The sequence below is a fragment of the Mustela nigripes genome, chromosome 4, assembly GCF_022355385.1.
Source record: "Mustela nigripes isolate SB6536 chromosome 4, MUSNIG.SB6536, whole genome shotgun sequence".
In the NCBI taxonomy this organism is placed as follows: domain Eukaryota; kingdom Metazoa; phylum Chordata; class Mammalia; order Carnivora; family Mustelidae; genus Mustela; species Mustela nigripes.
Genome location: NC_081560.1, coordinates 166,363,206 through 166,376,348, shown reverse-complemented (window position 1 = coordinate 166,376,348; position 13,143 = coordinate 166,363,206). Strand labels below are relative to the sequence as shown.

Sequence of the window (13,143 nt, the reverse complement as noted above, 5' to 3'; positions counted from 1 at the left end):
TGATAAATAAATAAAAATCTTAAAAAAAAAAAAAAAGAATTAAGTGAGGGAGGGGCGCCTGGGTGGCTCAGTGGGTTAAAGTCTCTGCCTTCAGCTCTGGTCATAATCTCAGGGTCCTGGGATCGAGCCCCACATCGGGTTCTCTGCTCGCAGGGAGTCTGCTTCCTCCTCTCTCTCTCTCTACCTGCCTCTCTGCCTGCTTGTGATCTCTGTCTGTGTGAAATAAATAAATAAAATCTTTTAAAAAAAAAAAAGTATTAAGTGAGGGATACCTGGGTGGCTCAGTCGTTGGGCAGCTGCCTTTATCTCGGGTCATGATCCTGGGGTCCTGAGATTGAGCCCTGCATCGGGATCCCTGCTCAGTGGGGAAACTGCTTCTCCCTCTCCCACTCCCCTTGCTTGTGTTTCCTCACTCACTGTGTCTTTCTCTGTCAAATAAATAAAATATTTTTTAAAAAGAATTAAATGAGATAGTACATGTAATACATGGTAAATTCTCAATAAAGTCATTATTTTGCCAAATTGTCAGAGGAGTTGATTAGAAACAGGAGTAGTGATTCTTTCCCTCTAACTACAAAGTAGACATTATGGGAGATTAAACTTAATGGTCTCAGATTACTTTTTTTCTTAAGATTTTATATTTTTAAGTAATCTCTACACCCAACATGGGGCTCAAACTTACAACCTTGAGATCAAAAGTCACATGCTCTGCCTACGGAGCCGGCCAGGTGCTCCAGTGTTCTCAGATTTCTTAAGTAAAAGGTAAGATTATCTGCTAAGCATGAAAGAGATGGAGTTGAGGATGGGGCTTGAAGTTTAGAGGAGTCAGTGAGGTAGAAGTAAGGGTGACAATCTTTGGACTTGAGGAGATAAAGGAACTAGGAAGTTGGGATGTTGGCTGATCGTCCCTCATGGATTCTAAAGTCATGTGGGATGACAGTGGGATTGGAGAGGAAAGATGTGAGTTGGGTGCCCAGATCTTAAATCTTAAATGAAAATGAGCAACCGGAGGTCAGTAAGTAATGGCAATAACAAAGGTTTGAAACTTCAAAACAAGCAAGAATCTGCTCCACCCAACGGTGGAGAACTGGTGGGCTGGAGGCCTTGGGGAGGGAAGAGAACGTCAACAGCGGTCGCCTAACCTGGACATTCGGTGTCTTTACTCAGGAAAACAGTAGGGGAAGGACTGTCCTAGAGAAGGGTCCAGTTTAGATAAGGCGGGAGATAGAGAAAATATTCTATAGATAAATAAGGAAAACAAAGAAATGTGTGTGTTTTAGAGAGGGACAATACCCAAGGGCTCCGGGGAAAGGTTTTGGAGAGAAGGAAAGACACAACTGGAGGACAGTAGAGAAGAATCATAAAGCGAGATGGGGATGAGCATAAGGCTAGAGGGAACCTCAAGCCAAGAACTCAGTGTTTTGAGAGCTGGTGAAAGCCATGGATCCTCTCTCCAGAAAAACATGTATTTATACATACATGCAGAATTCGCGTACAATTTCGGTAAGATCCCGAGTCCACGGACACCCCGTGTTTTAAAGTAAACTTTGTATTGAAGTATAGCACGTGTTCAAATAAATGGGGTCCATCTCAAAGTGAATGTACTTGTGTTACCAGCACCCAGATCAAGCAACAGAACACGACCTGAAGCCCCTCCCCCGAAGCCCCACCCTATGTCCTCTTGCAGTCACTTAACCACCCGCCAGGGTAATCATCACCTGATTCTAGATCATCACGTGATTTTAGAACCACAGTTTCGTTTTATATGTTTCTAAAATCTATGTAAATAAAATCACACACTGCATTCTCAGGCGTCTGGTTTCTTCACTCAGTCTTAGGTTTGTGAGTTTCATCCACGTTGGTGCACGTGGCTGCCGTTCATTGTGTCATCTCTGTCACCCACTGTATGATGCATGACAATTTATTCACTCAACAACTGATAAATACTTGGGTTTCTTCCTAGTTTGGAATTACTACAAACAGTGTAATAATGCTTTTGAACGTGCCTTTGCTGAAGGTATGCATAAGCGCTGTTGTTTAAATACCTAAGAATGAAGGTCCTGGGTCATAAATTCAGCTTATGTCTAGACAAATGGGGCTTATGTCTAGACAAGGAACAAAGGAAACAAGGAAAACGGGCATTCAGAGGAAATGGAATTCATAAGAATTTTCAGTCTGAATTCTGGTATAAGAGTCACACAGGATGTTTTGCATCGATCATTCATCAACATTGAAACCAAATTAAAATAACAGTCATCAAAGACTTGATGAATAAATCCAAAGGGAGATTCTTTGAAAAGATCAATAAAACTTTTGGCAAATCAAGAAAAAATAGAAAATGCACATTTTAAGAAATACTAATTGCCAAAATCGACTCAAGGAGACTCAGAAGAATTGAGGAGTCCCACACCTATGGAAGAAATTAGAAAATTATGTTAAGGAGTCATCTCTCTGAAAAAAGGCATGTGGACCTGACACATTTCACATCACCTTGCTTTAGAACTTCAAAGAATAGTTCACTTCCATGCTGTTTAATTTGCTTAAGGACATAGGAAGAGGTGAAAGTTTCTCTAGTAACTTTATGAAGTGAATAAAATCATAATACCAAAACTTGACAATGCGTATGTAGGAATACCACAACTCAATTTTTCATATGATTAGAGATGAAAAAGAAATAAAATCCCAAGTAATACAAAGAGAATTCAATTCCGTATTAAAAGAAGATGCTCTAGATAAGTTATTGCTAATCTAGGAATGGTTAGATACCAAGAAATCTATTAATGTAATGCCTCTAATAAATAAGTTGGTATTTGTCAAAGGTCTTTAAAATATGCATGCATAGGGTGCCTTTGGCTGGCTCAGTTGGTGGAAGACATGAGTCTGATCTTGGGGTTCTAAGTTCTAACCCCACATTGGATGTGGAGATCACTTAAAAAAATAAAATCTTGGGGGGCACCTGGGTGGCTCAGAGGGTTAAAGCCTCTGCCTTCAGCTCAGGTTGTGATCTCAGGGTCCTGGGATCGAGCCCCGCATTGGGCTCTCTGCTCGGCGCGGAGCCTGCTTCCTCCTCTCTCTCTGCCTGCCTCTCTGCCTGCTTGTGATCTCTCTCTCTGTCAAATAAATTTTAAAAATCTCAAAAAAAAAAAAAAAAACTTGGGGCACCTGGGGGGCTCAGTCGGTTAAGCACCTGCCTTCAGGTCAGGTCATGATCCCAGGGTCCTGGGATCGATCCCCCAGGTTGGGGGGGGGGGTCCCTGCTCAGCGGGGAGCCTGCTTCTCCGCCGGCTCCCCACCCCCAACCTTATTCTCTCTTTTGTGCTCATGTGGTCTCTAATAAATAAAGTCTTTTTTTTAAAAATAAGCAAAAATTTTAAAAAATAAAATCTTTAAAATAAACACATGCTTGGCCCTTGGGTAACAACAGCACTCTTTAGAATCCTATCCTAAGAAAATATTGATGGTTATACACAAAGCTATCACTACAAGGCTATCACTTAATGTTGTTTAGATGAAGAACAAAGACAAACAGAAACAACCTAAATGTCCAACACCACAATACAGAGTCAGTTAAATAAGCTATGCTAACCGCAGGATATACACACAATGGAACAGCAGACAGCTACCAAAAGTAATGCTGTAGAAAAGTCCTTAAAAAGCGAAAAATAGGGGAGCCTGGGTGGCTCAGTGGGTTAAGCCTCTGCCTTCGGCTCAGGTCATTATCTCAGGGTCCTGGGATCGAGGCCCACGTTGGGCTCTCTGTTCAGTGAGGAGCCTGCTTCCCCCCTCTTTCTCTGCCTGCCTCTTTGCCTACTTGTGATCTCTTTCTATCAAATAAATAAAATTAAAAATAATAATAATTTAAAAAGAGAAAAATATCCATGCCCCCCAAATGCAGTATGACCTCATTTTAGTTAAAAAAAAAAACACACATTTCAGATTTTTAATTTATTTTGAGCTATCCACATTATCCAGATTTTCTGCAATTATCACATGTAACTCATAATATGATAACTCTATCTCTCTTAAATAAATAAAATATTTTTTAAAACTCTGAATCACATTTGAACACTTTTTTTTTAAGTTTTTTTTTTTTTAATTTATTTGAGAGAGAGAAAGAGAGAGAGTAAAAGCAGGGTGAATGGCAGGTAAAGGGAGAGGAAGAAGTAGGCTCCCTGCTGAGCAGGGAACCCAATGGAGAGATCGATCCCAGGACCCCAGGATCATAACCTGAGCCAAAGGCAGACGCTTCTCCGACTGAGCCACCCAGGTGGCCCACATGTGAACATGTGGAGTAATGGGCAACCAGCCAGTCTAGCTTACAAGGCTTTGCCAGTTCACCTTCATGACGAGGTCCCCTATCTGCTGCCTTCCTGATTCATTCCAGCAGCCCACACCCTAATTCGTACTCCTCAAAGTACAGACACTGGCAGACCACCCCCAGAGATGGGCAGAAATTCCATCTCCTACCTTTGTGAATCTCATTTAGTGGGTCCTGGATGCCTGTCTGCGGGCTCACCTCTTCTGTGATGCCTGACGCCAGGAATGTCCGTTACTTCTCCCGGCGATTTCAAATCACTGATCAGTACTGATGGAGCCCCTGAAGGTTTCCGGCAGAAGAGGAGAACTTTGTCAGGAAGATCTACTAATTCGAGCTCAGAGAAACCAGGAAGCCCATTTGGTACGATGATGATGGGCATAAATATTAGGTGAGCACTTACTTCCTGCCAGGCAACGCTTCCACCTGCGTGATCTCCCTTGAGTCGCAACGACCCCAGGAAGTAGATTCCATTCTTAGTCCCACTTTACAGAGGAGGAAACCGAAACTTAACACATGAACATAAACTTAAGTTAATACCAGATGATCCCATGACCTAGCAATTCCACTTCCCGGTATACCCCCCCAAAGAATTGAAAACAGAGACTCAAACAGACCCTTGTATACACGTGTTCGTAGCAGCATTTTTAGCATTTTTTTTAGCAGAGCAAAAAGGGGAGAACAGCCGAAGTGTCCACAACTGATGGATCAATAAGAGGCAATATATCCACATGACGGAGCATCAATCATAAAACGCAACGGAGTTCTGACATGTGGATGAACCTCGAAAACATGATGCTAAGTGAAATAAACCAGACACACAAAAAAACAATACCGCAAGACTCCATTTACGTGAAATGGGCATATTCATAGAGACAAAGGAGATTAGAGGTGGCAAGGAATGGGAGGGAAGGGGAGATGAGAATTATTTCCTAATGGGTAGTTTCTGTTTGGGGTATGAAAAAGTTTTGGAAGTAGGTTGTGGTGATGGCCTTATAACCCTGTGTGTATATTTAATGCTATTGAATTGTATACTTAAGATGGTTAAAATGGGGGGGGGGGTGCCTGGCTGGCTTAGTCAGTGGAGTGTGCAACTCTCAATCTTGGGGTTCTGAGTTCAAGCCCCATGTTGAAAGTAAGCATAGAGCTCTATGCTTATTTTAAACGTTTTTATAAAAGTAAATAAATGAATGAATCTTTTTTAAAAAGTGGGGGTGGGGTGCAGTTTTTTTTAAAGATTTTATTTATTTATTTGATAGACAGGGATCACAAGTAGGCAGAGAGGCAGGCAGAGAGAGAGAGAGGAGAAAGCAGGCTCCCAGCTGAGCAGAGAGTCCGACGTGGGGCTCAATCCTAGCACCCTGGGATCATGTCCTGAGCTGAAGGCAGAGGATTAACCCACTGAGCCACCCAGGCGCCCCGTGGGGTGTATTTTTATAAAAGTAAATAAAGGAGCAGAGTTGCGCATCGGAAGCATGCTGGGCCCATAAAAGTAAATAAATAAATAAATAAATCTTTTTTAAGAAGTGGGGGCAGGGTGCCTGGCTGGCTCAGTTGTGAATCATCTGCCTTTAGCTCAGGTCATAGTCCCAGGGTCCTGGGATCAAGTCTAACATCAGACTCCCTGCTCAATGGGAAGCCTGCTTCTCCTCCCACTCCCCCTGCCTGTGCTCCCTCTCTCGCTGTGTTTCTGTCAAATAAATAAATAAATATTTAAACATTTTTATAAATTAAAATGGCAAATTTGATGTGTCATATATATGTATATATATTGTTTATATTATAAAATATATATTATTATATAATATATAGTTATATTACTTAATATTTATATATCACATTTTATTATTTATATATGATTTATATTTGTGTACACTTATAATATTCCTATTTATAATGTTAATGTTATTAATATTATATGTACATATACATATAATTTTTAAAAGTAGACTCCATGCCTAGCGTGGAGCCCAATGTGGGGCTCAAACTGACGACCCTTGAGATCAAGACCTGAGCTGAGATCAAGACTCAGAACGCTTAACTGACTGTGCCATGCAGGTGCCCCCTTTCTGTCACTGTCTTGTGTGACCTTATACAGGACTGACCTTTGAAGGCTTCGCACTCTTTGGCTGTTAAATAAGACTGGATAAAATGTCTTTGACAGTCCCTGCTGGCTGTAACCTTCCTGACAACATCATCTATTCATGGGTTTTGATTTTACAACGTGGAAAGTCCCAAGCCTTGCTTCCTGAGCCAGATAACCACTTGCTGCTGGTGCGTGCTGGGGACGTTGATGGATGGGAACTGCAGGGACGGAGGACCAGCTGTCTTCCCCTTACCCAGCCCCCCTTCTTAGGGGTTTGTCCTGGAGTTGGGCCAGCCCTTGAGGAGGCCTCCACTCCTCCTTCCTCTCCTGATTCTGGGAGAGGGCTCAGGCCTGGCCGGGCTCCAGGATACATTTCCACAAGGCAAGAGATAACACAGCGCCAAGGTGAAGATCAGGACAGCCCTTAAAAAGGCTTCCTTGCACTGTAGCATTAGCTGCTGTTCTTCCTCTCCATAGCCGTCTGTCCTGCTTGCCGGCACCCTGCCACCATGTGGGAGCTCCTGGCTTTCGTGCTGTTCGCCCTTGCCTATTTCTTATGGCCCAAGGCAAAGCGCTCCAGTGCCAAATATCCTCGGAGCCTCCCGTCCCTGCCCTTGGTGGGCAGCCTGCCGTTCCTCCCCAGAGGTGGCCATCCGCACGTGAACTTCTTCAAGCTGCAGAAAAAATACGGCCCCATCTATTCCTTTCGTATGGGTACCAAGACTACGGTGATGGTGGGCCACCACCAGCTGGCCAAGGAGGTGCTTGTCAAGAAAGGCAAGGAATTCTCTGGGCGGCCCCAAGTGGTAAGCAGTGCTCACTACCTCTTCTCTCTCACCAGCCCCGGGGGGTTTTGCGGTTGGTCACCAAGACCATGCTTGGAATGACCCTTCTGGCTCCTGTAATTCTTCCTAAAACAAACTAACAGGACCATGGGTGGGGTTCCACCCCTCAGACCCTACCCAGCCTCTAAACCAGGCAGGAAGAATCAAAGGAAGACTTCATTTTCTGGGCTGTCATATGGAAATGGATGATGTTCTCTCTGAGTCCTGACTCCCCTAATTAACTGAGGTGGTATATGCCAAGCCCTGAGCCCAATGCCCAGTGCAGTAAGTGCCCCATTAATAGCCCTTCGGAGTGCTACTCTTCATATGGGAAATGGGATTAAAATGATGACTGTCTTCTCTGGGAAGGGGTGAGGGAAAAGTACCCTGGCTTTTGGAAGGTGGGGAATGCTGTTTCTCTGGAGCTATCCCCAGCTGCCCAGGGCCACAGCAGGGCTGACACAGGCTGGCATTTCCAGGATGCTGATGATCTATCCTGCCAAGCCTCCTGTAATGCTCCTAGGGGAGGAAAGAAGGTATACATCTGGGAATACTGCCAAGCCCCATCCCAGCACCTTGCTGCTGAGTATGCTCTTGAGCCCCCCAGGCAGGGCCTCCTAGCCACTTACCTCTGTCAGGGCCGAGGGTTGATTCATTTTTCCTTGGACAAGTCAGCCAGGTCTTCTGGCCAGTGGCCTCACTCCCAACACTCTGGAGCAAAGAAGAAGGAAAATGCTAGCCAGCTGGGGCTTACAGGTCACAGAATATAAAGAGGGGACGCTTTGACCTTATGCTTTGAAGTCCCTCTGGGAAGAGGTGGCTTGGCCAAGTCCAGATTGCATGCTCCAGGTGGGGCCTTCTGGTGGGCACACAGTCTTGCAATGGAAGGGCAGAAAGAGGAGAGGCTGTTACACCTGCAGCAGCCCCCAGAGGGCCCAGGGAGGGGCAGACATCTGGGCAGTCCTGTCTCTACCAGCCCACCTGCTCCTGCCCCCGGGACAGGCGCCATTCAGAGAGCTTATCCCATCCGTGACTGCCTTCCCCTGGTCAGAAAGTGGTAAGAGAGAACACAGGCCACTCTGTCATTGAACCCCCAAACCCCTGCATTCTAATTCAGGGTCCCTTTTTTCTCCTTAGTCTGTGTCTCTGATGGAATTGGGTGTAGAGGGGTCTCGGGCCCTGCCCTACCAAGGCCTAACAGTCACGGCAGAGTAGAGCAGGGGTGTCCCCCATGGGGCTCAGCATGACAGGTACCTCCCTTTTCCCTCAGGAAGGGTGTGGGGGGTCCAGGGCAAGGGCAGGTCATTGATGTCTGATTCTCCAGCCTTTTCTGCTCTCCAAAGGTGACTCTGGACATCCTGTCTAACAACCGAAAGGGCATCGCCTTCGCAGACCATGGTGCCAACTGGCAGCTGCACAGGAAGCTGGTACTGACCACATTTGCACTGTTCAAGGATGGCGACCAGAGGCTAGAGAAGATCAGTGAGTGCTGGCTGGCCCCTGGGGCGGCTGGAGAGAGAAGGGACCAGATTTGGGGGGGGGGGGGGGGGGGGGGGGGGGGCGGTTGTGTTGCCGGCAATGGATGGCTCAATCTAGTGCTTTCTTGGCTGCTGCTGCCACCTAGTGGCCATCTTCTCTATGTCTCCAGCTAAGATGGAACTAGGAAGGAGGGATGACGCTGCTTCACTCCCCACCATCTTGCCCCTCTCTCTTCCCAGTTTGTCAGGAAAACAGTTTACTGTGTGATTTCCTGGCCACCCAGAATGGGCAGTCCATAGACTTGTCCTTGCCTCTCTTCCTGGCGGTGACCAACATAATCTGCTTGATCTGCTTCAACTCCTCCTACAAGAATGGAGATCCCGCTCTGAGGATCATAAAGAATTACAACGACGGCATCTTGGATTCTTTGGGAGTGGATAATATGGTAGACATATTCCCCGGGTTGAAGGTGAGGATGAGGCCAGGCCCCACCTTCAGATTCCAGCAATCCTGTTCCCAGTTCTTCTTCCTGCCTGGCTCCAGAACCACTTTTTTTCCCCAACCACCTCAGTCACAGTGACCTCTGTTCACCTCCTCTCTTTTTAAAATCTTGCCCCTTCTCTACAAAAATAGGTCTAGCTTTTAGCCATGCATTTGTAATATTCATGATAATGGCTCTCCTTTATTTACCAATTGCCATATGACAACTATTAAGCACTCCACAAGCATTAATCATGTCGTTCCCCTTAAAGGTGGGTTTTATTATCCCCAAATGAGAATACAGGCTGAGAAGTTAAGGAACTTGCTCCAGACTCCAGACTCAAGTCTATCTTCATGCTAACAGCTGGGCACACAGCAGACCCTCTATCAGTAGACCCCCAATCAGTGCCTGATGTCTGATTCAGTGGGGAAGGGGAGGTGGAGATTCTCCCTTTCCTCTTATGTGAAATTGTCCTCATTGTCATTAATAATCCCATTCTGTGTCCCCTTCTTGCCTTCCATTTTGGCTGAAGGTCTGGGTTAGAGTGGAAACTCACCAGAGACCAAAAGCTGGGATCTGCCTCCAGGAGGGATTCTGGTAGCTGGAGAAACAAAACAAAAGACGCATGGATTTGATACTTTTCTCTACTTGTCAGATTTTCCCCAACAAAACCGTGGAAAAAATGAAGAACTGTGTTAAAATGCGAGATGAGTTGCTGAAAGACATCCTTAGAAAATGTAAGGTAGGTGATGGAGCAGTGGCAACCATGAGTTAGGTTGAAGTGTCATGAAAACAGGGCTAGGGCCCATTTTGGACACTTGGAGTATCCTTAGCACCCAGCAGAGAGCCTGGCCCACAGTAGGTGTTCAATAAAAAGCGACTTAACTCATGAATACGGGTGAGGAAGTAAGGAACTGCAGAGGATCTGAGAAGGGACCCACTCACTCCCAAAATTTGAAGAGAGCCCTCCCAGCTCCACAAACTCGTAGGTCCTGCCTCATCGTACCCCGGTCCCTCACTTCCAGAGGGAAGAGGCCTCTGTGTCTCAAGGCTCCAGATGGAAGTATGGCAAATATTCCAGTGGGGTCCCTTCCTTGTCACTGTCCCCCTACCTCACCCAATCAGGAGAACTTCAGCAGCGACTCCATCACCAACCTGCTGGACATACTGATCCAAGCCAAGATGAACTTGGACAATAACAACACTACCTCAGACCGGGACCCAAAACTGCTTTCAGATGAATACATTCTCACCACTGTAGGGGACATCTTTGGGGCCGGCGTAGAGACCACCACGTCTGTGGTGAAATGGACTGTGGCCTTCTTGCTACACAATCCTCAGGTGGGCTTCTTTTCCCTACTCTTCACTCCAACCACTCTTCACCCCAGCCAGATCCACCTTTGGCCCCAGAAAGAGGGAGCAGGAATGCCCTCCGCCCTTCTATGCAAGGTGCCTGGGCTACCTCCCTCCTCACCCAAGCGATAGGTGGCTTTGGCCCTAGGGTGGAGCCACCCCATCTTTTGGAAACAAAGCCTGCACAGCAAAGCCACCACTGGGAAAAGTCTGAGCAGTCTGGATGAGTCTGGGTGTAACAATAGGATTCTTCTAAGCCCTTGCTCCTTCTGGGCTTAAGCACGTTGGTCACACCCATCCATCCCGCTCTGGCCCTCAGTTGCAGAAGAAGATCCAGGAGGAAATTGACCAGAATGTAGGTTTCGGCCGCACACCAACTATGAGTGACCGGAACCAGCTCCTCTTGCTGGAGGCCACCATCCGAGAGGTGCTCCGCATCCGGCCTGTGGCCCCCATGCTCATCCCCCACAAGGCTATCGTTGATTCCAGGTATGCCTTCCCTCCTAACAGCACAATACTGCTTTCCAGCCCACCAGGTCCCTCCTCTACCGCCCCACCCCCTCTCTGCTTGCCGGTTGATCTAGACTCAACCATTGACCATGAACCTACTGATCAGTGTATCCGCCACAGATCTAACTGACCTCCCACAGGAACTGCCTGCTCCTCTGGAGTCATGTGGTCTGGAATGTAAGACCAGGTGCTCTGTGCTCCTACCCAATCCAACAGCCACAACGCACAGGTGCGCGCACATGGGCGCACACACACAGGCACCAGCTCAAAATACACACCCACATGCCCTGACTTGAATGTCCATGTACACAAGTATTGATACATAAGAGTCAGTCAGGAATAGGGTTGGAGAAGGGCTGGGTTCGTATATGATCTGGCAGAAGCTGGGGAAAAGCTGAGGGAGGGGACATGAGGATGTACAGGGCTTTTTCCCCCAAGGAGGGACTGTGGAGGCGCGGCGCTGGGCAGTTTGGGGAGGGCAGCGTTTTAGACTCCCCTTTCCTCTCCCTCTCCGGAGCAGCATTGGCGAGTTTGCCATTGACAAGGGCACAAGTGTCATCATCAATCTGTGGGCACTGCATCACAGTGAGAAGGAGTGGCACCGGCCAGACCAGTTCCTGCCGGGTGAGTCCCTTTTCTGTCCTGCTCCCAAGCCACACAGCCAGCCTCCCCTCCGTGCACCAGTGTCCCATCCCCATGCTCCCTCTGCTAAGATTCCTACCAGAAAACTCCTGGCTCCAGCTACATGAACCTGTTGACAGCCCCATTCTACCCTAGATTTACCCCAACTCTTTACAGCCGGGTTTCCCGCGTTCCCCTTCCACCAACTGCAAATGCCCTCTAAAAAGCCCTCTGGGTGTCTGGCTCCCATGAAGTCAGCACCTCTCCCCTGGGATGGTGGCATTTTCAGTCATCAATACTGCCTCCTTTCCATCCTTCCTGAATATTGCATTTCTTCCGTGTGAGTAAGGGCTACCTGAGAACTGAGCTCTATCTCTCCTCAGGCTAGGGATCCCCCATGTGAGGCTGTCCACCTCCTCAGGCGGGGGCTCCCTGGGCAGGGCCACGTCTCCCCCTTGGTCAGGACAGAGCCATTCCTCTACTTACCCCTGCCATGGCCCTGGCTGACACCTCCCCATGTCCACAGAGCGCTTCTTGGACCCCACAAAGAGTCAGCTCATCTCTCCATCGCTAAGTTACTTACCCTTCGGAGCAGGACCCCGCTCTTGCCTAGGCGAGACCCTGGCCCGCCAGGAGCTCTTCCTCGTCATGTCCTGGTTGCTGCAAAGGTTTGACCTGGAGGTCCCAGATGGCGGGCAGCTGCCTTCCCTGGAGGGCAACCCCAAGATGGTCTTTCTGATCGACGCTTTCAAAGTGAAGATCAAGGTGCGCCAGGCCTGGAGGGACGCCCAGGCTGAGAGTAGCCCCTAGAGGCTGACTCCCCGTTGTGTGCTGCCCACAGGCCCAGAATCAGAGCTGTAACCCTGCCCCTCCCAACCTGTCCTCCCTCCTCCGGCTCCCTACTGCCTTCTTACCCAGCCTGCCGTCCCTGCTAGTGATCCGCATAAACTGCCGTCCCTGCTAGTGATCCGCATAAACAAAGACACTTTTCTTCCTGGTCCCTGAGCAGTTCATTCGTTTGTTCATTCGTTCACTCATTCTTCACAACAAATATTTATTGAGCACCTGTTCTGTGCCCCTCACTGTCCCTGGACCCTCGAGCTCCCTGGTTTCGTGAGGCTCACACTTTAGCAAGGACTGACCAGAGACTAAGGGCTTTGAAGTCAGTTTGACTGGGTGTTAGGGATGGGAGGAGAGAAGCGCAGAAGTGGAGGGCAGCCACTGCGCGTGCTTGGGAAGGGAGAAAGCAACCCACGCTGAGGGAGAAGCGGGTGGAAAGTTCTCGAGGTGGGAGAGGTCAGTGTGGTAAGAGCAGAGCAGATGGAAGGGAGAGTGGTTCCTGATGACTGTCAGATTGGAGATGGGGCCAGGCCCCATGGAGCCTTTGTTAGTAGCAGGAAGGGGTTGAGCTGTTTATTCCTAGTATGATGGAAATCACTGGGCAATGCGGGGGGGGGGGGGGGGGGGGGGGGGG

At 47.9% G+C, this 13,143-nt stretch overlaps 1 protein-coding gene and 2 long non-coding RNA genes across 3 annotated transcripts; 1 reads left to right on the top strand and 2 right to left on the bottom strand.

Annotated features, from left to right (window-relative positions):
* Positions 1-2,227: 2,227 nt before the first annotated feature.
* Positions 2,228-4,837, bottom strand: LOC132015379 (uncharacterized). Its single transcript, XR_009403639.1, has 3 exons — positions 4,719-4,837; positions 4,468-4,597; positions 2,228-2,410 (listed from the first exon to the last, which is right to left on the bottom strand). It is a non-coding gene; the product is annotated as an uncharacterized LOC132015379 (long non-coding RNA).
* A 1,905-nt stretch (positions 4,838-6,742) lies between these two features.
* Positions 6,743-12,733, top strand: LOC132015377 (steroid 17-alpha-hydroxylase/17,20 lyase). The gene is made up of 8 exons (XM_059395923.1): positions 6,743-7,207; positions 8,569-8,707; positions 8,944-9,173; positions 9,841-9,927; positions 10,311-10,526; positions 10,858-11,027; positions 11,569-11,672; positions 12,196-12,733. The coding sequence occupies exons 1-8, from the start codon at positions 6,911-6,913 to the stop codon at positions 12,477-12,479; spliced, it is 1,527 nt and encodes a 508-aa protein (XP_059251906.1). The 5' UTR covers positions 6,743-6,910; the 3' UTR covers positions 12,480-12,733.
* LOC132015378 (uncharacterized) lies at positions 7,627-12,341 on the bottom strand. The gene is made up of 4 exons (XR_009403638.1): positions 12,253-12,341; positions 9,742-9,786; positions 7,855-7,936; positions 7,627-7,744 (listed from the first exon to the last, which is right to left on the bottom strand). It is a non-coding gene; the product is annotated as an uncharacterized LOC132015378 (long non-coding RNA).
* Positions 12,734-13,143: the final 410 nt, after the last annotated feature.

What these genes read in the sequence shown, in the direction of transcription:
- LOC132015377 (XM_059395923.1), top strand. Translation starts at nt 6,911, where the DNA reads ATGTGGGAGCTCCTGGCTTTCGTGCTGTTCGCCCTTGCCTATTTCTTA. An exon ending in TCTCTGGGCGGCCCCAAGTG is followed by an intron (nt 7,208 to 8,568) that starts GTAAGCAGTGCT and finishes TGCTCTCCAAAG; the next exon opens with GTGACTCTGGACATCCTGTC. An exon ending in GCCAGACCAGTTCCTGCCGG is followed by an intron (nt 11,673 to 12,195) that starts GTGAGTCCCTTT and finishes CCATGTCCACAG; the next exon opens with AGCGCTTCTTGGACCCCACA.